A 24,127-nucleotide genomic window follows, 5' to 3' on the forward strand; every position below is an offset into this window, starting at 1 on the left:
AGTTAATGTCGCTGCCCCAAGACAGCCAGTTGTTTTTGCTTTCGTCCAGGTGAGGCATTTTCTGCTGCTTCTGCTTAATCAGGTTAAAAATTGTTGAGTAATTACCGATGTAACAAAATCTCTAAAACATAGTAAACGAAGGGTTGACATGTGGAAACGCGATCCTTGAAAACAATTTTTTTTAATAGGCAAGTAAGCTGAGATTAGGCCTTAAAGTTAAAGGAGGCTTCGAGAAGATTGCTGGGTTATCTATTTAAAAATAAATATATAGTATGTACAGGCCAATATAATTTATAAATCAATAAAAATATATTTTTTGGAATTAAATTTCTCCAATTATACCATAAAAGCCCCCGTCTTTACATTCCCAATTAGTCAGAAATAACAAAAAGTACAAATTTCACAAGCTCAATTAGTAAGAAGTAATCAAAAGAACTGTCAGTTGAAGTTTATCCAGAAAGAACAGAGATACAATATAACCCAAACAAAAAATTCCGTTAAATCATAAAAAAAAAGAAACCTTGTGTTAACCCTGACTTTCTCCTGGAATAAGCATATTTCTGGTGAATTCTCAATTAGTGTATGCCTGAATCACTTCAGGCCTTCATTTCATGCGTTCAACGCGGCGTATGAGCAATATTTGCGTATGTATTTCACTTGGCAAAACGAAACACACGCGTCCGCCATAAACTCACATGGCGCATACGCAATATCATTGGAAAATTTGAAAAATATACATACAAAGGCACTCAATTATATGCAGATACAGTAGATTTGTTAACAATTGCCAAGCGCCAAAGTTGCTATAAATTTCTACAAGTTTTTTCCGCTTGCTTGTGTTTGTGTGTATTTCAATTGAAATCCAATTGGCCAATTGGCCAAGAAGGCTGAGACCACGAGGGCAAATAAATTTGCATTTTAATGAACTACAATGCATAATTATTAAAATAAATTTCGGCATTGGCCTAACCAAAAACTAACTAAACAGCCAAACTAATGCTGCCTAAACAAACCGTTAACAATAATTATAATTGCCCATTTTGTCGATCATAATTTGTGGGCGCGTCGGGGGCAGGAAGAGCTCTGGTCGAGACCAAAGAAAATTAATGGGCTGGCAAAACACAAACCGAACTGCAACAACAATTGGCGCCGAAAAAAAAAACAATCAGGAAACAGATTTGATCGGAAAACCCTGTAGAAGAAATTATATCGTTTATTGTGGGATTAATTAAATTTAAAATAATTTAAAGGGGCCTAGAATATTTGAAAAGAATTTATAAATTAAGAAAGACTATAAGGATTCAATGGAAGTTTATATTTTATGTCAAAAATGATATAGTAATTAATCTATTAACTTCCCAAGTTTCTTTTTCAGTATTTTTAAGCAAAATATAAAATGTTATTATAGTATAATGTCTTTCCCATTTAAGTAACACCCTGTAAGTGCCTCCTATAAAAATACCCCTTAAAACTTCCACACGATCTGAGACATTTTTAAAGCCTGCCGCTTTCCGTGACAGGTAAATTTTTATTAATTTTATGCTCATCGTCGCTGTGGTGGGTGCAAAAACGTAATTTGTTTTAATTTGTTTAATCGCTTAATCCGCATCGGAGTCCGGCGCGCAAGAGGAGCCGGAAACCTGTTTTTCGGCAAATTATGCAGGGCCCAGATCCCAGAGATCTCCCTGAGATCTCCGGTGGTCCTTTGGCAAGGCTGCTCTTTGTTTTTGATCGGACCGCTCGGCATCAGCCCGGCCACACTAAGACCAATTTATGATGAACCCGAACCGCGAACCGCGAACCCCTTCGTGTTGGAACCTCGGGGATGGTGGCTTAATTAAGCCCTGGCACTTATTTTTCGGTAGGTGACCAGGAATGGCCGCGAATGGAAATGGCCAAAAAATACATAGGGGGGGCTTATTTATGTTGGCCAGTAAAAGATCATGTTGAAATCCATTTTCATAGAGTTTGAACTTGGGAGCGGAATGTCTACAGTGAGTGAGCAGCTGACAAAATGGGCATAAATCTCTTTTAGTACTCGGCCGCTTCTGATGCTGACTGTCCATTTCAACACGCCCGTCTCGCACAGATACTCAAGTATCTCACAGATACTCGGATGCGTGGATCCGTGGATACTTGGATACTTCTTCGGGGGCTGGCTAGTAAATCAACTGAATCGCTCGTAAAAAAGCCAAGCAGTTGACTCGAAATATATATTATTTTTTTGTGGCTCTTTTCGGGCTTTTTGTGTGTGTATTTTTTAATTGTTTAAGCAACAATGGGTGGTAAAAGTGGTAAATAAATAATAATAAAAGCTTGAAATAATTTATAAACTAAATTTGTTTTTTGTTGCGGTTTTTGATTGTTTTTTTTTTTTTAATTTTAAAATTTTTTTTGGAAGAGGAAAGAAACATTTCCTGTGGCCGCTCGCTCTCAGCACTTTCTACGTTAATTACGACCAAGGTAGAAGCAAAAAAAAAATCCAATTAAATTAATAAAATTTTATGGCCGCCGTGTGTGTGTCGGCGCACACAATAAAAACAATTGAATTATGAAGAGAACATTGCGTAAAAATGAATGCCAGCCAGAGTATTAACATTTTCAGTGTTTGTGCTTGTTGTGGGGCTACTTTGTTGTTTCGATTTTATGCGTTTTTAATTACAAGCTAAAAAAAAAGTCCGAGGCAGACACAGATACCTCAAAATGAGCGGAATTGTGAGGAAAAACAGATCAATAAAATTAGGGAGAGAGAGAGAGAGTGGTTTTGGATTAATTTTTGTAAATATTAGGTAATTTAGTATGATCTTCTAAACTTGATTAGATTTCTTAAGAATTTAGCAAAATGTGTTGCATATTTATAGGTTGTAAAGTAGAGTATATAATTAATTTAATTTAAGAATAAATATTAAGTAATTGTATGTCTAATCTCTTTTGAATTCTTGCATATTCATATATCTACGTTATCTTTACCCCCAATATTCTTTATTCAAAGTATGAGTCAGTTTCCCCCTCCCTTTCGGCTAAGCTTAATTAGTGATTTTTCCATAAAATTCAATTTTTGGTTTCTGTTTATTTTTCTTAATCCAAAGTAGCCCCACTTTTTCATTGTAGTGCATCAAAGAGCGCTCTAATTCCCCCCAATGCCATTTTCCAATTACGTTAATAGCTCATAACACGACGTTTTTGTTTGTTGTTCTTCGCTTCGGAGTCTTTAAAGCCGTTTTGAGTGAGCTTTTTTTCATCTTTTTTTGTGGCAGAATCGGTTCCCCGAATCGGTCATTCGGTTGAACAATACCACAAACAGTCCGTGTAGCGCCCTCCCCCACAAAAGTGTTTGGTTATCGGCAAAGAACTATATATACAAAACCCGATGTTTGTGGATCTGTAGTGGCATATTTTTCAGCTGACTTTGGGCTTGAGAGTAATTACTATGGAGGGCACTTAAAAGAATTGTGGCTGCTGCTGAGGCAGCTTTTCTTTTTTTTTCTGGGAGGCCATAAAGTTTTTATTACCGCCCCATTGATAGTGCGAGAGAAGCGCCTTTCCCTCACTCACTCTCTTTTCCAAGGCAGAGATCTCTGATCTCAGGTGAACATCACAGAGATTTGACAGTTGATTCGGAAAGGTGATCGAAGCCAAATGCACTTTTACTCCCTCCTTGCTAAAGCCTTTGTCTCTGACTCGAATTTGTTTATAGAATTTCACAATCGTTTGGCATCCATTAATCATTGCTTGTCTGACTTTTCTTCTCATTGGGTTTTCTATTTTTTTATTGTTTTTTCAGCAAAAGTATGGGTGTATTGTGTGGGGTGGCTTTTCAGCAGCTTCGTCAGTGTCTATTTTTATTTTTAAGCCTCATGTATTTCTACATTTTAATATTTAATCTCAGTTTAATTTTATGCTTCAACAAACATTTATTATTTTTTAAATCAAATTCAAACTCATCACTTTAAAATCTATAGATTCCCTATGGTATAAAGACTTTTCTCATTGTGTGGTAAACACCTTTTGTTTATTTGTTGAATCAGCCTCCATCAAACTCGAAAAGAAAATAGATCTCGAACTGGTCCATCAGTGTTGGTTATGTGTTAACACAGTCAGATAAGTCCGAGTCTGAGACTTCAGCGCAAACATTTTGACAACTTGTGAACTTTAGACTGACAACCCGCCACGGCCCCCAGTCTCCTGCACAGTGGGTACAGGCGCAGTTGTATCATAAACCATAAAACCACAAGATTCGAGCAGCAATTAAGTGGAGGAACACAATCACAAAATGCTGCCGAAATCTTTGAGTTGCCCAAAAGAGAAAAATAACTTTCAGATGTATAAACAAACAAAAAAGCGCCAAGCAGCCAGAAGAAGCATCATCAAGAGGGGCATCTACAGCGATTAGCCCATATTTGAGCAGAGTTGTACAGCTGTCCAGACAAATCGAGATCATCGAGCTGAATGTTGACGACTTTACTTGGAGGGTGGATTGAGGAGTTTTAGGGGGAAAAAGGAGAAATATTTTGGAATATATTTTAAATTAAACATATTAATATTAAAGAAATTAGCAACATATAAAATGGGTTAAAATATAAGTGATATAATGTGTGGTATTAATAAAATATAATATATATTTTTAAATTATTTAAAATATATTTATAAGCAGTGTGAGATTATTATAATTCACTACATAACTTCAGGTTTTTACAAAATTTCTGAAAATAATTAACAAACATTTATCTTAGAAATTATAGATTAACAGGAACAAACCAACTGACATACAAAAATAAAAAGAGGAAGTGAAATATGTGGAAAGTTTCAGAGCAAACTAAGTGGATTTAATCGGACAGACTAACAAACATTTAACAAAATGATTAATCTCATAAGTAAGCAAGCTAAAAAAGTAATTTGTTGCTAATGAACCTTTTTAAGTAAAACAAATATGTGAAGAAGAAATTAACTAAGCTTAAATAAATGATTATTAGTTTAGATATAAAGTAAAGCTTTTATATTACTTGTTATATTTTTTTTAAATTGCATAAATGTTCCGTAAAAATATATTAAAACTAATTCTATTCCTAGTACAGTTTATAAAATTTAAAATTACTGAAAAGTAAAACCTCAGATTAGCTTTTTAGAAACGGCAGCACGAGATTAGCACGCCATTAGCCAAGATTTCTGCTGACTGTTGACTAAGCTTTTGGTAGCTGCTCCCGTTTTGGTTTTAGCTGCCTTTCCTTAGCCTCTTGGCCATCAGCTGAGAGCTCTGCGAGTTGTGTTGTTTATGGTATTTGAGAATGATTAGCCGCCCAGATACGAACCCAAAGCGTTATTACGTGTCTGGAGACGGAGCCGGAGCCGGAGATGATATGCAAACTCTGACGCCTGGACAGTGGAACCAAAAGTGTCACAATTTCTATGATCATGCGACTTGACTTGGCTCTTTCCCTCTTTTGACCATCAGCCTGCCTAAATCTTTCATATATGTTATATATATTTCCTATATTTGCTGTTACCTGAGCTCGTGGCCTAGCCCAACAAGGGGCCACAACATGCCAAAGACAAAGTCGCTAACCTTTTTTTTTATCATCCGAAATGTACACGAAAAAAAACGATGACAAGTTTGTCGCGTGTAAACAATTCGCGGCGGCCAAAACAGAAAGCGGGGGCGGAGGAGTAAAATTTCAGGGCGGGATGTGGAGCAGGGGAGATCGGTGATCCAGAGGTGCGACGGAGTGGGATAGGAGAGCAATGTCACCGAAACGGAAACCCGGAGGAGTGATGTCGAGCGGAGTAGGTAACCGTAACCGAGTGGTGGAGTCAACAGTGAGGGTGAAAAGTGAGTGGCAATGTGGGAAAATATTTAATAAAATATGGTTAAAAGAGGGGAAAGTAAGAAATAAATAAAAAAAATATTTAAATCGATAAAAAATATATTAAATATTTATAATTAAATGAAATACTTAGTTAAATAAAAAAATTAAATATTAAAAAATTAAATTTTAAATGCACTTTAGATCTCTGAGGTTTTTAAAAAACATAACAAAAACCAAAGATCGATGAATTCGAAACCTTTAAAATTGCATTGCATACTTTGGGGCACTGATTAAAGGGTTTTGAAAATCCTATTTATTTTTAGATTTCACCAAATTATTTTTCATATTTAAAGTTTTGTTTTTTAAAGTATGTTTGTAGATTATTAAGCCAATCTAAGGGTGAAATATATCAATGTAAAATGGTTTTAAGGACATTTTTTGTATTTAAATACTCAAATTTAAATATTATGATCTTTCCCCAAAATCACAATATTTTACCACTTCTCCCCCAAGTTCCCATACAAATGGCGGGCACTATGCCAGCCCATAACCCCCCCAGGCCGTCGAAAAGTAAGGCAGCACAGGCACATCCAACACAATCTTACAGATACATTAGAAAATATCTCAAAAATCAACACGTAAACTACCAGCTGAGACGTCAACGGCGACGGCGACTGTGGCTGCGACTGCGACTGCGACGGAGGCGTTAGAAGAAGATCAGAACCCGGCAGAGCAGAGCAGGGCAGAGCAGAACAGAACCGACCCGAACCTCACAGATTTTTTTCATTTTTTTGAGCGGTCGGAACGCGCATGAGTGAAATAAATTTTCACGCTTCCAAACAGAGCGTCAGCGGAGGAAGAGACTTTTCGACGGCGACGTATCACAATCAGAAACGATCCGACAACCGACCGACAACCGACGTCCATTCATAGTGTTTTTATACATTGCGTTGGGGTCGGCGGCGAGATCTCTCCCCGATCCAAACCGATCCGATCCGATCCGTTCCGTTCCCGATCCACGGCGATCCGCAGAATCAGTCAAGAGCCAGAGCCCGCCCGATCGGCGTTCGTTATACTTTTTTCGCGAGTGAGTTTTTCGCGAGAGAGCGCGGAGGAGGTGGAAAATCCCACGGTTGTTATAGCCACCGCTATATACTCGTAGCACTCACCGAGTTTACGTTCTCGTGGCGATCGGCTGGCGATCCCTCAGATCCGTACGAACGGTCAGTCAGCGCGAGTGTTTCGATCGCGAGAAGAATTCGCTGGTGGATAATGTTGGGAACATGGGAAAAACGGGCGCAAAGGATGCGCCACAACCTCAAGAAAGAACAAAATTAAAAAACGTATAAAAAATCAGAGTAAAAAACAAAATAAAACCGAAAAAAACCAGGAGATCCAGCCAGAAGGCAACACCAAGCCACGAATATAAAAAAAAAAGCTAAATAAAAAGTGCGGACAAAAAGCAGAGTCGCGCGCTTCTCGGGTCTTCGGTCTGGGATTCTGATTAAAGCGCGCGTTTAATTTCGTTTTTTTACGCTACTCCCTGGATATCCTCCAATATATATATATATATTTATATATACCCCCTATATCCTCCCCTCTTTAACGCAAAAAGAAAACCAAAAAAAAACAATTCCCAAGTTGGACTCCACCCTTGGCCGGGCTTTTGATTCGCTGTTCAACTTTTTGGCCTGGAACTTTTTTGTTTGCTTCGCGAGACCTGGCCGAGACGACGACGACGTTGGCGACTACTCCTGGGCCACATTCCCTTTAAACGCCGCTCAGTACGCCGGCAGCTTTCTCCGCGTGCGTACGAGCACCACGCAGCCTCTGAAGCAGCATCCTACTCTGTACGTAAAAAAAGTGAAAGAAACAGGACAGAAAGATCACCTCAGGATCGGCAGGCAGGCAGGTGATCATGTCGCCGGGGATTCTGCCAACTTCCCCGCTGACCAAATATATATATATCACAAAAAAAAATCCACTCAACTCGAGCCGCTTGATTAATTTCGCACACACGTCAACGATATTCAAATAAGCATCTCGTGTACTCATCGTGGCCGCAATAAAAAAGGCTTTAACTTTAACTACCTGCCAAAAGAAATAAAGCAAAACAAAACAAAACAAAACAAAAACAAAAAACAATATATAAATACAACACTCTCTCTCCGGGAAATATATTAAAAAAAAAAACGCCACGCACATCTCATTATCGAGCAGCTCAACGGGCCAGAATTTGGTTTGTTGCCGCTGCATTTGGCGGCTTCAATCGATATGCGTTTGCTCATGGTAATTGCAATTTTAATATTCGCAATGCCAATGACTGGATTCGGCTGGTAAGTGGTATTGAGATAATTGTTATATGATTAATTAATTAGAGATTCAAGAAAATATATTTGTAATTGTTATTGATCATTTACTATGCCTGATTGGGGAAATCTAAACAATACTGCAAAGTTAATTTATCAGATAAATAATATAATGATTAATGTTTAAATAATCAACTACTAATTATCTTCAAGAATAGAGTTTTAAATAGACTATATATACTAATTGGATTAAGTTTTTGTTTATTTTTAATGCAATTTTAATGTATTGCTTACATATGTATGTGTTATTGCTCCTACAGATTTTATTTTGGGCTTTGCTATTTAGATTTTTATTTTTTTATACTTTTATAAAATCATTAAAACTAGCAATTTGGTTCAATTTTGGGATTCCTCTATTTCTGTTCATACAACGCAGGCACAAGAAACACTGAAATATATATTAAAAAGTACTTTATTTTATTTTTAATAATGTTTTAACTAGGAAGATATATTTAGTAATATTTTTACTATATTTTATAAAGCGTAAGGCAACAGAAAATATTTTTAAATATTTTTTTTTAGGATAAACACAAGATCTCTTAGTCTAAAGAGTTTACTGCTACTATTTATTTAAGCGTTAACTAGGAAGAGGTATTTATAAATGTTTTTGCTATATTTTATTCAGCAAAAAGTAGCTCTAAAATTATTATTATTATTTTTTAATTATATTTTACAAAGCATAAAGTAGCTTTAAAAATATTTATAAATTTTTTTCTTTAAAGATAATCACATTATCTATTTACCAAAAAGGTTTTACTGCTGCTAAACACAAGCAAATAAATTAGATTTCCCTATTTTAAATGCTCTTCTTTTATCTAGTGCAACTTGGCCAACAAAGTTGCTTCAACTTGGTCCCCTCTCAACATGCAATTTATGTTCTGTTTCAATGCCAAAAAACCCATTACCACCCGCTTTGAGGTCTTTGTCGCTTTGGCCCAGGCCAGACCAGACCAGACCAGACCAGGCTAGACCATCTGTGCCCATGTCAAAACGCATCAATTTACGAGATAGAGATTGGCGTAACAGCTTCCGGTAGAAAATAAAAAAGTGCAGGTCCCAAAATAAATGCAAAAACGGCTGCTGAACGCTGCTGGTGATCTAAATGGTCAAAATGCAAATGCAAATCCAAATCGAAGCCAATCGAGCGTGGCGACCGAATCGGCGGATGGACCTTCAAAATGTGACGTTTGGCTTAGATTTAATTACATGGCAACTTTGCCTCCGTTTTTTTTTTTCTTTTTTGTGGCCAAAATAAATAACGTGGCTGTGCGGGATAAAGCCGAAAAGCCAAATGACACTTGGAGCAATTTATGCGCGAAATTACAGGCGAAAAGGCGTCCAACGAGATGAATAAATAAATAAACAAACCGAGGAGGACAAACATCAAATAGAAAGAAAAATAGTGAGAGGGAACACACAAGCCATGCACTTTGCCAAAATATTTGCCAGCAAAGTGGCATCAATGAATTCTGTGCTTTGGCATTTATTTTATTTTAATTCTATTTGCCAAAAGGTAGAAATATTGTCGCTGTCAACGGCAACGAAAGGTGAAATTTTGCAGGGCGGCAGCTGAGGAGGGGGCGGCGTGGGAGTCGCGTGGCGTAGACTGCATGACGATGTTTTTGGCTAACATTTTCGATATTATATATACATATATATTTATTTTCTGCCCCCACATTAATTTAATCTGAGCTGTGTGCAACTGGGCGCGTCAGCAAACGAAGGTGGACACCTGCAAAAAATATAAAAAGGGGCAGAGTGGCTGGGTGTTTCCATGCTGCATCCAATTCAATTGCCACTTTTTGCACAATAAATTAATTAAATAATTAAAGCTCAAGTTCAGAGCTGTCAGTTCTTTTCCGCCGCCTTTTGATGTCGAACGCTGAACGAGATGTGGCCATGCACCGGACGACGATGTCGCCACCACCACCACCCAAAAGATGCACCGAAAAAAATCAAATAAAACAAGCGAAACAACTGCCTTTGGCTGTGCCACTTTCTGCGCTTCATCTGTGCCGACCAAGGGCGATGGGACTGCCAGAGAGAGATGTAACCAAAAATTATGAAACAAACAAGAAAGGAAAGAAAACCAAACTGATGACAACCAGCAGGCCATGAAGAATGACACACCAACTGACTGACGAACAAGGTGTTTGGGGAAAGGTGTTAAGATTTTGAGGGATAACTTAAGATCTAATGAAGAAAGGCTATATTAGGGGGTTAAGGTTTTTCTAATATATTATAAGAAATATTTTGAAATATTTTTCGTTGTATTAGCAGGTTTATAATGTGAGGTCTAGCAACTTGAATCTCAATATATAATGCAATTAAAGTTCAAATTTATTATAAAAAATTTGTTTGAATAATGCGAAAATAAATATAGTAAACGTATAATAGTATTCTTCTAACTTTTCTTAAATAATTCTCAACCCTATCTCATCACTAAATTTACAAATTAGTCTCCATGATATTATAAAGTATTAATTAAAATCCCATAAATCTCTCAGCTGCCTAAAACCACAAAACCCATCGATGGTCTAACAATGCGGTAGAATGCGGATCTGCGCAATTTGCATTTTGCAATGGTTCCGGAATTAGATAGATTTGCCTGAGATTTAGGGGGTTCACAGCCCCCTGGAATTGCATCTCATTTTGTTTATGTGTAGTTTTGCAAAATTTGCTGGCGAATTGCACTAAATCAAATGCTCATTGTGTGAGCGATTGAGATCATAATCGATGGGGGCCAGAGGAGGAGCTGGGTAGATGTTCCGTTAAATGAATGGAAATACCAGACGCCCGAGCAGGGGGTGGTGCGGGTGGTGCATTAGCCAATTACAGAGAAACTTACAATCGATCGGGGCAAAAAATTTAGCGCTGATGTGTCTGGAATTTAATTAAAAACCAGCGAGCCCGCCAGGCAATGATGATGAAGATCTCTCTCTCTCTTTCGCATCGCAATTAATGCGATCATCTGCAGTTTGATTTTGTGGCCCCCTTAAAGCCCTTAATGAGCTCATTTCCGTTGGAAAATCATTTGACATTTGCTGGCGACTTCCTGCTTTTCATTCGATTTGCGTTTGCACACATTTTCATTCATTGAAAATCGTTTTCATTCAGCTTGCCCACAGATCTCCTGATCTCTTTCGACGTTTTTTTTTTGGCACTCACAGCATGTGAAATGGTAATTAATGCCATGCGGGGCATTTATGGGTTAAGGCGAAAAAGGGGGTGTGAGTTGGGGTGTGAGGTGGTGTGGGGTGGCTGCCTGGCTGGGTTGCCCACTTAGTCTCAAGCTGTGCTGGCTCCACAGTCGGTGGTTGCATCAACAGCATTGCTCATACGCCCCGTGCAACCACGAGATCTCAACTTTGCCAACGAATTTGGCACACTTTATGAGCCAGCAGCAACAAACACCCCCAACAAATGGCAAGCAAAACAACCCAATAATTATGTTCAACTAACGAGCAGACAAAACTCGGCCAATTGCCAAAAAGCCAATGCAGATGAGTTGATTATGAGCAGCGCCAAATGAGCAACACTAAATAAATAAAATAACAGTCTCTGACACAATTCGCTCTCGTCCCGATCTCTGTCTCTAGAGAAAGTTTCACGTTCAAGTTTCTTTGCCTCAACCTCAACCCCGAAAAGTAGCTACTAGTTACCAAATCCCCCACTACATACACAGATGCTGCAAATCTTTTAATTAAATGCCATGCCATTTGTTTATTCTGTTAATTTGTGGCTTTCCCCCTCGCTCTCTTGACACATTGACGAATGTGTCTGTCTTCGCACTGTCTGTCGACTGCATCATAATTAAATTGGATGACGAAACATAAGAACCAGACCAGACATGGGTCAAGTTGGAGGGCAGTGAACAGGTAGAGGAGGAGCAGGGCCAGGGCCAGGGACAGGCCATGATGTCTGTCAAACAAATTGTGACGAGAGTGGCCAGAGAATATGTTCTTGTCATCATCATTTTGTAAGGCAGAGAAGACTAGAGGATTTTTGGGAAAGTACGGAAGCTGATTAATAGGAGCTAAAGTTTTTATAGATATTTTAGCCATTTATTATGTCCTATCAAAATATTTACCCCATTCTAATGTCATTAGTACTCAAAACTCCAAACTAAACTGAAATCCTTAACCAATTCCTCTTTCTCACAACCTCAATCACTGTGATTAAGTACAGTTTAGGCATCCTTGACATGAACATGACCATGTCCACGATCATTCCCTTTAAGCCCAAGCTACGCCTATTTGAGCCATAATTAAGTTAAACGTTGTCGCAATTTGCGCACCTCAAAGTCACCAAGCCCCGAGATTGATGTCGCCTTTGTTGCCCAAAGGGAGTTAACAGCCAAGAGCCAAGAGTTAAGCTCAAGTAAAGGCACTTAAGGCTAAAGTTGAAGTCGTGCCCTGCCCACTGGCAAAGGAGGTAAGGAAGGAGGCTTGTTAAAGGAATGACAAAGCCAGGGCTCAGACAAATACTTATAGTAAATATGCCTGAATTATAAGCCAGCGTTTTTGTTGCGCCAATTGGACATGGACATGCCTGGGAAACAACAAACAGGAAAGCTAATATTTTAAATTCCAGTTATAAGAGGGGAAAATGGGTTTCTAAATAAAGTTTTATATATAATTAAATTGGGAACAAAAAGGGTTATAGAAAGACAATCCCTTTTAGCACTATTCAATCTAGTAGGAAACTAAAAAAGCCCAATAATAAGTGTCTCTTTTTGCTTAGAATTTCAGGACATATATTATAGATTCCACAGTGGCGGCGCTTAATATGCTAATTGGCCAAATCACAAAAATTTCTGAAAAATAAGGTGCCAAAAAGCAGCGTGCGACGCCCACACACGAAGCCGCACCCACCAGGTTCCCAACTTCCCAGTCATGTCAACACCTTTTCGGTGTTTCTTATTTATTTATTTATATTTTTCTCAGTTTTTTTTTTTGCCAGTAGCCAGTGGCGGGGAAACCTAATCGATTGTCAATGCTGCCGCCCACATCAAACGCTTCTCTACCCCCGGAACTCTCGTATGCACAAGAGATCAGCACTTGCGCCGAGGCATTCCGTAGACAAATATTTGAGCGCGTAAATGAAACTGACCAGCCGCAACAGCACTCGACTTGACCAAACGGACCAGCTCAGCTCAGGCTCAGACCCAGGCAGTCAGAGGAGTTGGAATAAAAAAATAAAAAAAAAAATAAATAAAAAGGCAGCCGGTCGACCAATCCAATGGCCATTCATTCACTTGTCAACGCTTTGTTTAAATACTTTGCCACTCGCATGTTGACAAGTGGTTTAAGTCGTTGATTTGTTTACACCGGCCACACCGGCGGTATTCAGGGGGAGAGCCGAGAAGAGGGAGTTGCAACGTGGACAAGGAACTCACCAAAATGAGTCAATCAAACGATTCTACATATTTGCTTTCAGGGAAACTGAGATAAAGTCTGAATAGCAACGAAGAGGGAATGCTCTGGGAGGAGGCTAAAAAAGAAGGAGATTTATTAAAAATATTTATTAAAAATATATTTTAAAAATATTTATTAAAAATATAAATAATAATATATCATATACATCTATTTCCTACTCAAGAACTTCTTAAATTTAGATTGCAAATGAAGTTTATATATGTTTTTTCGCATCACTTGATCGTGCTCCAAAAATTTGCTCAATTTTCCATATTTACAAGCTATTAAGTTCGGCGTTGTGTGGGAAATTTTAACCACTTGTCTGTTTAGGAGGCTTCCAAAACCAAACCGGGCACTTTGATCAATGTCAAAGAGTCTGGGAAAAGGCAAAGAGAGAGGGAAAGGAGTCACTGAAAGTCCATTGAGGCCTATAACGACACCCATACCAGGACAAGTGAGGCGAACACACACAGATACCGAAGGCAAAATAAAGATACGTTGCCAAGTGTTGTTTTAGACTGGTCCGGTATATGGTGTGGTATATAGTGCACAGAAAAAAATTATATGGAATATATAGAGATCAAAGAAATTATAGAAAATATAAATATAATTTAATACTCTTTATGATTGTACTAAAGTAAGTATTAAGATAAGATTATATAAGATTAGTTACAATAGGAAAAGATTCTTTCTCGTTCCGCTAGCCATCAAAACCCTTACAACTTTTTCAATTTCAAAATTTTTCCTAAAAATATTTCTTTAACAAATTTCTCCCTGTGCCTGGCATGGGATGCGAGGGACTGGGATTGGGTATGGGGATGGGTAGAGGGACCTGAGAGACCTGAAGTTGTGCTGGCTCCTTTTCATGTTTGCCGACAACTTCGCCGCTGCTGCCGAGTTCGCTGCCAAGTAAACTTCAGTTCAACTTCAAAAACCAAAAAGTGTCGAACGATCGGTTGCTCCACTCTCTGTGCGGCTATTTTCCGCTTAACAAAAATCTTCTCAATGTTTTTTTTTTCCTTTTTCGTGTTGTGTGTTGTGTGTGTGTTTGGTGGTGGTGGCAACTTGTGCGGTTGAAAGGTGTTTGAGTTCTTTAGATCTCTCCAGTCATCAACGCAACGCAACACAGCCGAGACGTCATCATCATCAAAGCAGCAACAACATTGCAGAGTAGCAGCATCCCAGATGAAGATCGCCGATCGATGAAGATGATCATTGTGATTTGAACTTCAATTGTTTTACTTTGTTTACCATCGCTGTCTATCATTTGAAGTTTGTAGTTTGTGTTTGGCGATGGCTTTTGTTGCCTTTTGGAGTTAATATTTTCGTTAAGTACTTGTGCGTGTGTTTGCTCTATTTGTTATTTGGATTTTTTTCTTTCTTTCATTTTTTTTTTCATTGTCCGGCTATTAAGTTGTCATAATCTCCACGAGTGTCTGTGTGTGTGTATCAGAGGGAACTGCTGCAACAGGCCAGGTGGCAAGTGGAGCAACCCAGGTGGGCATCGATAATGGGATTCTGAAGCGTTTCAAGTGGTTTATCTACTTGCAACTGTGCGCCAGTGTGTTCTCTGGGAAAATTTGGAGCACCACAATTGGGTTATCAGATGATACTTATGTGGGGGGGCGGGAATGATGGGAATATACGAAAATATAGTTGTAGGTTTTTGGTTTAAATAAAAAATAAATAATATAAAGGAGATCAAGATTATAATTATATTTTAGAACGATATTTTTAATAAGAATCCTGTACTATTTAATAAACAAAAAATATTCCAAAATATTTTTAAAGGTTAAGAAAATTCCAAAAAAAATCACTTCCTCCCTAAGAATATTTCTTAAATTTACCGCTTTCATCTTTAAAAATTCAGTAAATTTCTTAATTTATACCTGAGACAACAAGAACCAACCCACATATCATCTAGTTATTAGCATATTTGTTGGTTTGGCTTGCACTTAATTATAAGTGTGGCGCCAGCCAAGGCATTCATAAAATATAGATTTATTTATTTATGCTGCTTAGCCGAAACTTTTCCACGTTTTTTTCCTGAATGCCAAAATAAAAACAACAACAATTTTAAAAGATGAACTCAATTTTTGGTTGCTGCTGTCATAAGCGGCGTATACTTAATATCGACGATGAAAATGTCCCCCTTAACCATTTGTTTATTATTCTAAAAGACCAAAGCTTTGGCAAAAGTCAATCAATAAAGTATCAATCTCAAAACCCGCATCCAGTTTTCTAAGTTTTTTTTAGAATTTTTCCCAATCGATGCAATTTTTGTTTTCATTTTGAATGCCATTTGCCGGCTGCTGGCGGCAGCGTAAAAATTTAATTTAGGTGGAAAATTAATAATTACCCAACAATGTGGGTGCAGTTGAGCATATATACGAGTATGTGTACATGTGTATACCTTATATATATTCCTATATGGAGATTGACTTCTCAGCACTCGGAAGCTGCGGCCACTGGAAAAACTGTTTCTCGCTCGCTCGCTGACTTTGCCGCTGATTTATGTTTTTCCATTTCAGATTTATGACTTTTTAATAGCTCAATCGCTCGGCTTTTCGCTTTTTTTCACATTGCACATTCGCGTGAAATTTACTTTGGCTGTGTTGTTGTTCGTGAACTTTGCACCGATTTTCAGTTGTGTGGAAAGTTTGTGTTTCTGCCTGGCTAAAGATCCCGATTCCCGAGTAAATAAAGCATTTAATAGGGCCTGCTGCTGCTTTAGCCTCCAGCACTGATTGATCGATTTGTCCATCATTGCGAATTCCAATTGGATACTTGGCACACGGAGCCATAAAAGTGAGAGGGGGGCTCACCACCACAGCTCTGAGTCAGTCTAAAAATACTAGAAACCTATGGCCAAAGTTTCGGCAAACTTCAAAATGTGAGAAATACTCGAGGATTATTCATCGATGACAAAGTGTTTGGGCCAGAAACCAACCCTTCAGGGAATATAATAAGTCATAGATAGACGAAATCGTGATTGCTTATCGGGTATTGTGACGACATTATAGATCATTCATGTGGGTTAAGGTGTGTCTCAGTTGGGGAACTGATTTGCAATGCATTTCTAAAGGGAATTAGTCAGTAAAATTATTATTTTATGAATTATTTGGAGATACTTTGCTTGAAGGAAATTAATACCCCTAAAATTCCTAGTATTCATAGACCTCTTTCTTCATTTTTTCCAGGGCTGAGGGCACCAACATCCTTCTCGATCCCAATCTAATGTGCAAAAAGACACGTCGCCTGCGCGGCAAGCTGGCCGAAATCTGCCGGCACGACTCGGCCCTGCTCAAAGAGATCATCATCAATGGCATCAACCTGGGCTTCCGCGAATGCGAGTTTCAATTCCGCAATCGCCGCTGGAACTGCACTGTTTTGCGCAAAAGCATGAGGAAAATCTTAATGCGCGGTAAGTAGTAGTTTTTTCAGAAGGACTAACTAGACTTAAGACCAACCCAGGCAGCCCTGTCAACACTTTCAGTGAGTCACAGGGGAAAGCCAGGTGAAGGAGATGCTATCGCGGGGCTAAGCCGCCTAATTACAACTCATCGTTGCACGCCCCGTTTACTTTTATTTTATTTTTATTTTACGTTTTTTTGGGTTGTCATGGGCAGAAGACACCGCAGGCATCATCCATCAAGTTGCATAATAAAAATGCAGCGTCCAAGCGCTGATGAATAGCGCCTGAAATGAGCCTACAAAGCTGTCAATTTTAATAAATTATTGCACAGGAAAAGTGGCAGGCAGAAGGAGGTTGTTGGATACTCCTCAATCTCTGAACTTAATGACAACAATGCGCAAACAAAACACATACCAAACGATGGTGTTGTGTGTGCCATAAATTCCGTAAGAGTAACCACCAAAATTTCCCCCTTTTTGCTCGGATTAAAGCCTTGGCCCTATCAACCTGTCAGCGAAAAATAAATATAAAAAATAAAATCCCTCATGTAACACTCTGTTTGGGTATGGCTCAAGATGTATCACCTGTCGTGTGGTAAAAAGAACCTCCACTTCACCTTCCAGAGTGCATTACAAGCTCGTATGCAAATTAAAATTGCGATTCGGATTTCGAGTTCGTTTTCGCTTTCATTAAAACGTGACACTGTCAACACACAGGTCCACGGCGAGTCCCTGTGCGATTTGTGATTTGCATAGAGAGCAGTGTTCGCTGCCTCGATCGGTGATCGGTGATTGGTGATCGCTAATCGAACAAGCAATAAATCATTTTGTCGCCCTGCCTGACAAATTAAAATCCATCAGGCGACACGTGCTGACAACACTAATGATTGAGGATTGATTGAACGTGGGGCTAATTTATAATTTATGGAATGTGATGGACAGAGTTATGCTTTTAGGCAGGAGAATTATGTTGTAAACATTTTGAGGAGGAGCAAAAGCGATTAATTTAGGAGGAAAAATAATAATAATTAATAAATGAAGTCAAGAAATATTATAACAAAATATTGAAATTCAATTTAAGATTTTTATTTGTAAAAATTAATAAAAACATGGTAGTTTTTAGATATTTATTCAGCACTCTTAGCTTTTTTATTAATTCTATGTAACTTTATAACAATGTTTAGGTTTTTTAGATATATTTTAAAGCTTTTCTTGACTAAATCTTAGCCTTTAGAGGATAGAATAGGTCATTAAAAATACATAAAAAATATAAAATATACATTTCCCAACTATTAACTTTATTTTACATTTATCCATTTCATTTTTCCTCTCCAGATTCCCGGGAGACGGGTTTCGTGAACGCCATCACTGCCGCCGGCGTGACCTATGCAGTGACCAAGGCCTGTACGATGGGCACGCTGGTGGAGTGTTCCTGCGACAAGGCCCACATGCGACGTAATGGCGGCCAGCCGGTAATGGTCACTGCTGCCACTGCAGAGGCCACCTTGGAGCGACAGCAACAGGCAGCTTTGCTGCGCCAACAGTTGCCCCTGCAGGATCAGCCGCATGCCCAGCACCAGCGACTGAATCGCCTTAACAACATCACAGATATATCTCCCCTGGAGCACAGAAACGGAAGAAATCGAAGGCCTGGCGGGGGTAGAAGAGGACGTCGCAAATTCTGGGACAACATCAAGTTCCCAGAAGGACAGTGGGAGTGGGGTGGTTGCAGTGACAATGTGAACTTTGGTCTACGCCATTCGAGGGTTTTCCTAGATGCCAAGCAGCGGCAGAGGAGGAGTGATCTAGGGACACTGGTCAAGTTGCACAACAATAATGCGGGGAGATTGGTGAGTTTTAGAAGATATTTATAATATAATTTTAATATAAGCCTAGCCAAGATAACCCTAGAATCTTCACCTCCTAAACTTGTTTCCAGGCCATTCGTGATGCCATGAGGCTAGAGTGCAAATGCCACGGCCTCTCGGGCTCCTGCACGGTGAAAACCTGCTGGCTAAAGATGCCTCCCTTCCGGGAGGTGGCCGGACGCCTGCGGGATCGCTATGACAGTGCTCGTAAGGTGGCGTTGCGCAACGATGGCAACAGCTTCATGCCGGAAAATCCTCGAGCGAGACCGGCGAATAAGTACCAGCTAGTATTTGCGGATGAATCGCCCGATTTTTGTGCGGCAAATCCAAAAACGGGAGCTCTGGGCACCCAGGGCAGGGAGTGCAATGTGACCAGTCCGGGATCCGATCGATGCGATCGATTGTGCTGCAATCGAGGACACACCCGGCGTATTGTCGAGGAGCAGACCAACTGCAGGTGCGTCTTCAAGTGGTGCTGCGAGGTGACCTGCGAAAAGTGCCTGGAGCATCGAGCGGTCAATACGTGCCTTTGATTGATCAAATCAAAAATTATTATATTTGTATTATTTTCTTTCGGTTTAGTCAGGAAAATAGAATTTTGAAAGCTTTCCATTTCGCGTGATAGAAAAACAAACACACACACACTTACACAGAAAAAACGTTTTAAGTATTAACTAACAAGTAAACACACGAGTATCTCTAATCTTTTAGCTAGTTGTAAATACAAATTAAAAAAACACACACAAAAAAGCACATAAAAATGCCTACGTTATATCATATTCATATGCAATTCATGTAAGCTTTGTAAATAGTTGTAATAAAAACAGATAAAAAAAAACTGAAAACTAAGAGTTTATAATTATTTTTCACATATTTAAAGGGTAAGTTGTATGGATATTATTGATACTTTATAAAAATAAATATGACTAATTTCCAGTCAAGAATTTTCCCCTCTTTTTACTTACAACAACGTTCGCCTCGTCATCCAATTAATTGCAAACAAATTGAATTTCAAATAACCAGATTGTGTGTCTACAAACAAAATTATATGCTAAACGGAAATGTATTTCAAATCGATTCGCCCATTGATTGAAATCTGCATAAATGATTAAACGTAAATTAATGAAGACAAACCACAACAACACACAAATCGATTGAAACAAGTTCCCAGTTTCATTCAAGTGTATCTATATCTATCTTTGGACATAGTCATTCCGTTGACTTTCCCATAAATTAACACAATTTTATTGTTGTCGACACGAGATAAAAATCTATAGAAATTTGCCTAAACAGCAAACAAAAGCCACAAAATAGTATAAAAAAGCAAGAAATGCAAAACGCATTTTGAACAGAATGAAAATTGATTTGCCCATTGTGCATAAATTACGATTCACAGACGACAGACAGATAGATCGATCGAACGAGCGCCATCGATCTTTGGCTGAATAAATTAAGAAATCAAATCGATGTCGCTAAATGCATGTAATTAAATGAATATCATATGTATATTGTGATGTGAGTTTGTGAGCAACAGAAGCAGAAGCATTATAGAGGTTAGGCTTATCAAGGGAATTTTTAATTTTGTGCAGCCAAAGCTGGCCAGAAGAAGATGGTGATTAATGGGTTAAAAGGTTTTGTGTGTTTTTTATTTATATTTTTTAAAAGAGTCGGTGGGATTTGAGAGACATTTTTCAGGGAGAAAAGGGTTTAAAATTTCTACAAAAATTAAATACTAAATTATAAAAGCAAACGAATATCGAATTCAAAGATTATGTATGTACAAATTTTTAAATTCTATGAGTTTCATCAGAATTTTATTTATAATATATACAAAATTTATAGTAGACGTAAAACTTAATTTTATATATTTTTTAGAGCTATGAAAACATCAAATAAGTTTAATTTCAAAAATTTCAAAAAATTCTCTTGGACATTCTCATTTAAGTCTAATGGTAAGCTTAAACCTATCCATCTCACCAAAGCATTCTCCCCCAGAATTATCCCACTCAAAGACCAATCCATTTGCCTACTTGGACAACTGATTGTCCGCCTGCCTGTGTGTGTCTGTCTTCTGTGGTTTATTATTTTGGGGCAGCATTCAGAGGAGAGACAAGCCCATGCCGTCGCGATAAGATACCTCCAGGAAGATCGGCGGCAACAGCAACAACTAATTAACAATCGCATTCATTTTATTTATCGTACAAATGCAAACCGCTTGACTTCCAAAAAAAACAACAACATCAACAACAAAATAAAAAACAAAAGACAAAAAACTGTATCTGCGTGCATTTATAAAGCCCCCGACGTTGTGGGATACGAGAATTGGGCCCGAGATTGGGATTGGGATTGGAATTGGAAGTGGAATCTTCTTGGCCCGCTCTGGCCTGGCTTTGGTTCACTTGACTGAACAAAATGTACGTTGAGATATATATATGGGGAGTATGTATCGCATCGCTTCTTCTCCTCCGCCGGCGCGTTGTTTTTCCAGATTCCAGTGGCTTTATCTTGGGCGCGTTAATGAGATTTGCTTGTATCTGAAGCCATTCGGTAGATGCGTATCAGTGGATTTCAATTAATTGTGGCGACGCTTATTAGTCATCCATCTAACAAACTAAACACGAGACTGGCGCTACCTTCAGCCACCATTATTTCACTTCTAGAGAGTGCCATTGACCTCGGTCTGACCTTGGCCCTTGTGGCTATCAAAGGGGTCTTTTGCCTCATTTCCCTCTAAATTGTGGTAAGTTTTTTAAAGAAAAATGCATATTTATGCAGATTTTTTTACTTGTGGGAAAATTATTAACAAAAAGGAATAATTTTAAGGTAATTTAAATGACTTTTGTAGGAAAATTTTTAGGGTTTTTTATTTTAAATTAATAAATTTTAATTTATATTAATTTATTTTATTTTATAAAGATTTCGAAACCATTCTTCGAAAACAAATTCCTTTAAAAATTCTTATAAAACTAAATAAACATTTATTTACCTCTTAACTTTTCAATTTTTAATAAAATTATATTTTAAAATTATTTCTTAAATCATATACAAGTAAAGCGGCTAATTTGCTTTCAACTGGCGCCTAAAATGGCGCCCCATCATATCAATCTGATATATAGGGAATATATAAATGTACATACATATATAGACACCCAGCTAATGGCTTAATTTGGAGGTGTACATATCGAAAGAGGATCGGACGATCCTCGAAGATCAAACTGCAGGAACACCATTTTAGCCAAATTGCAGTTCTTGGCCAGTTTCTTCAAAGGAGAAGAAGCAACAACAAACAAACGGCAGACGGGGCGCTACAACAATAAAGGAGAACAACTATTAAGACCGCTTGAACGCCTGTCCGGGATCCAAACAACAACAACAACAACAAGAACAACAGCAAACGGCAACGAAAAACTACAGAAACAAAACCTGAAACATGAAATTCCTGCGTAATTTGTAAGGAAAGGCGTGAAGAACACCAACGAAGGCAACACCTTAATTAATGTTATTAAAATGGAACGAACGAACGACCGACCAGCCTGAAACCGGGAACAGGGAGCCCGGAGAACCTGCAAACCTGGACCTCAACCTGGGTCCAGTGAGACCTACATATGTATGTCTGTATATAGCTATGTATATCCACAAAAAAAAAAAGACAACCCAAAGAAGTGGAAGAAAAGAAGGCAAGCGTAAAAGAATGTGGCAAATGGGGGAAGGGAGTAAAGGAAAGAGCAAAAAGGGACGATCGTTCATGGAGAATCCCTGGGTTAGGTTTTGGGTTCGGGGTTTAGACTGAATTAGGATTTTTAAGGGTTTTAAAAGACTTGAAAAATATAATTTTTAACCTTTTAAAATATATTAAAATTGGTTAAAATTTTCTTTAAAATTAACAGATATTTTTAAACACATTCAACACCATTTGAGTCCCTCTTAAGCAACTGACCACAAAGTTACAACCCACTAAAAATAAACCCCGTAGTTCTTTCTGTAAGTTCCCAGGCGCAAAAAGACAAAATGTTTGCCATCTGGTGATCAGACACGCTCCATAAGCCAAAAGCGACTCCTCCTTGTGGAAAAATCCACGGTCCATGGTCCATGGTCCATGTCGGCCGCGTTCCCATCGTTCTAAGACGTTAAGGCAGATTTATCACTGGACACTCTGGAGCGCTGACTACTTGACATATTCATTAAATTTGCCACATTGTTGCCGGCAAAAGGAAGGCCCAGACAAAGCAGATGATGCTCATCATTTTGACACCTTAATGCGGTAATTAGGGTTTTTTTTCCCCTGCACTCCCTTTTCGTTGCTGCCGCTTGGAGGAGATCCTTAAAAGCCGATGATCGTGAGCAAATATTAACACAGATCGGTTCGAGGAGATCGGATCGGTTCGCAGATGGATGGGCGACGCCCTGGTCTCGACTCCAAGCCCGACCTTTAACGGTTTACGGCGAATTGGCTTAAATTATTTAAAGATTACAACCTCCAACCTTTGGGATCTGTCTGCGATGGCGAATCCTTTTTTCGGGTGTGAAGATTATGACACAGCAGAAATGGAAACGAAACGAAAGTCGCAGGCAGCAATTAATTTCAAATTTTTTGTTAATTTTTTTTTCAAGCCAGCGGAACAGCTGGGATCCCAAGGTGATCCCAAGGAAATTGCGGACAAATTAAGATAAATGAATTGTTTAATTGTTCCATGTGGCGCAGGATTTTTGTGTGTGGTTCCTGGGCCTTTTGCTAATTTGACTTGTAATCTGAAAAATGAGTTTAACCCTTCAGTCAGGGTGGGAAAGGGTGTTATATAAGGTTTTAAAAGGAAATTAAACGATAAAAAAGTTTTTTGTTTTATGTAACTTTAATGGGGAGGAATGAACTTGGGTGTATGTTATTTATTTAAATTTTTTAAAGAATTATTTAAGCCATAAAGAATGGTACTTAATAAAATATTTATAATTTTTACAAATAGTATTTATTTATTATTAAAAACTAAAATCTATGAAGTAATATGTTTTTACCCATTCGTTAAAGTTCTTAATTACTGCTTCTTATATTTTTTTATAATTTCTATAATTATTATATTCTTAGAATATTTGTTCTCACTCAAATACTATTTATTTTAATTTTTTTAACTTATAAGCTAAGGTCTTAGGAAGTATAATGAATTTATTATAATTTTTTATTATTCTTAATTCCAGCTCCTTATATTTTTTTTTAATATTTCTTCTGCCCCTTTTAAATGCTATTAGTTAGCCATTAAGAC

At 38.2% G+C, this 24,127-nt stretch overlaps 1 protein-coding gene across 1 annotated transcript; it reads left to right on the forward strand.

Moving 5' to 3' along the window:
• Positions 1 to 6,717: 6,717 nt before the first annotated feature.
• Wnt6 (Wnt oncogene analog 6) lies at positions 6,718 to 19,692 on the forward strand. Its single transcript, XM_017164179.3, has 4 exons — positions 6,718 to 8,140; positions 16,791 to 17,014; positions 18,340 to 18,854; positions 18,944 to 19,692. Exons 1-4 carry the CDS (start codon positions 8,079 to 8,081, stop codon positions 19,403 to 19,405), a joined length of 1,263 nt encoding a protein of 420 aa, XP_017019668.1. The 5' UTR covers positions 6,718 to 8,078; the 3' UTR covers positions 19,406 to 19,692.
• Positions 19,693 to 24,127: the final 4,435 nt, after the last annotated feature.

The sequence above is a fragment of the Drosophila kikkawai genome, chromosome 2L (assembly GCF_030179895.1).
Source record: "Drosophila kikkawai strain 14028-0561.14 chromosome 2L, DkikHiC1v2, whole genome shotgun sequence".
NCBI classification, from domain to species: Eukaryota; Metazoa; Arthropoda; class Insecta; order Diptera; family Drosophilidae; genus Drosophila; species Drosophila kikkawai.

Bases quoted from the DNA above. Each gene is read 5' to 3' on its own strand.
- Wnt6 (XM_017164179.3), top strand. From the start codon at position 8,079: ATGCGTTTGCTCATGGTAATTGCAATTTTAATATTCGCAATGCCAATG. The intron at 8,141-16,790 runs GTAAGTGGTATT...CATTTTTTCCAG, and splicing joins CCAATGACTGGATTCGGCTG to GGCTGAGGGCACCAACATCC. The intron at 17,015-18,339 runs GTAAGTAGTAGT...TTTCCTCTCCAG, and splicing joins GAGGAAAATCTTAATGCGCG to ATTCCCGGGAGACGGGTTTC.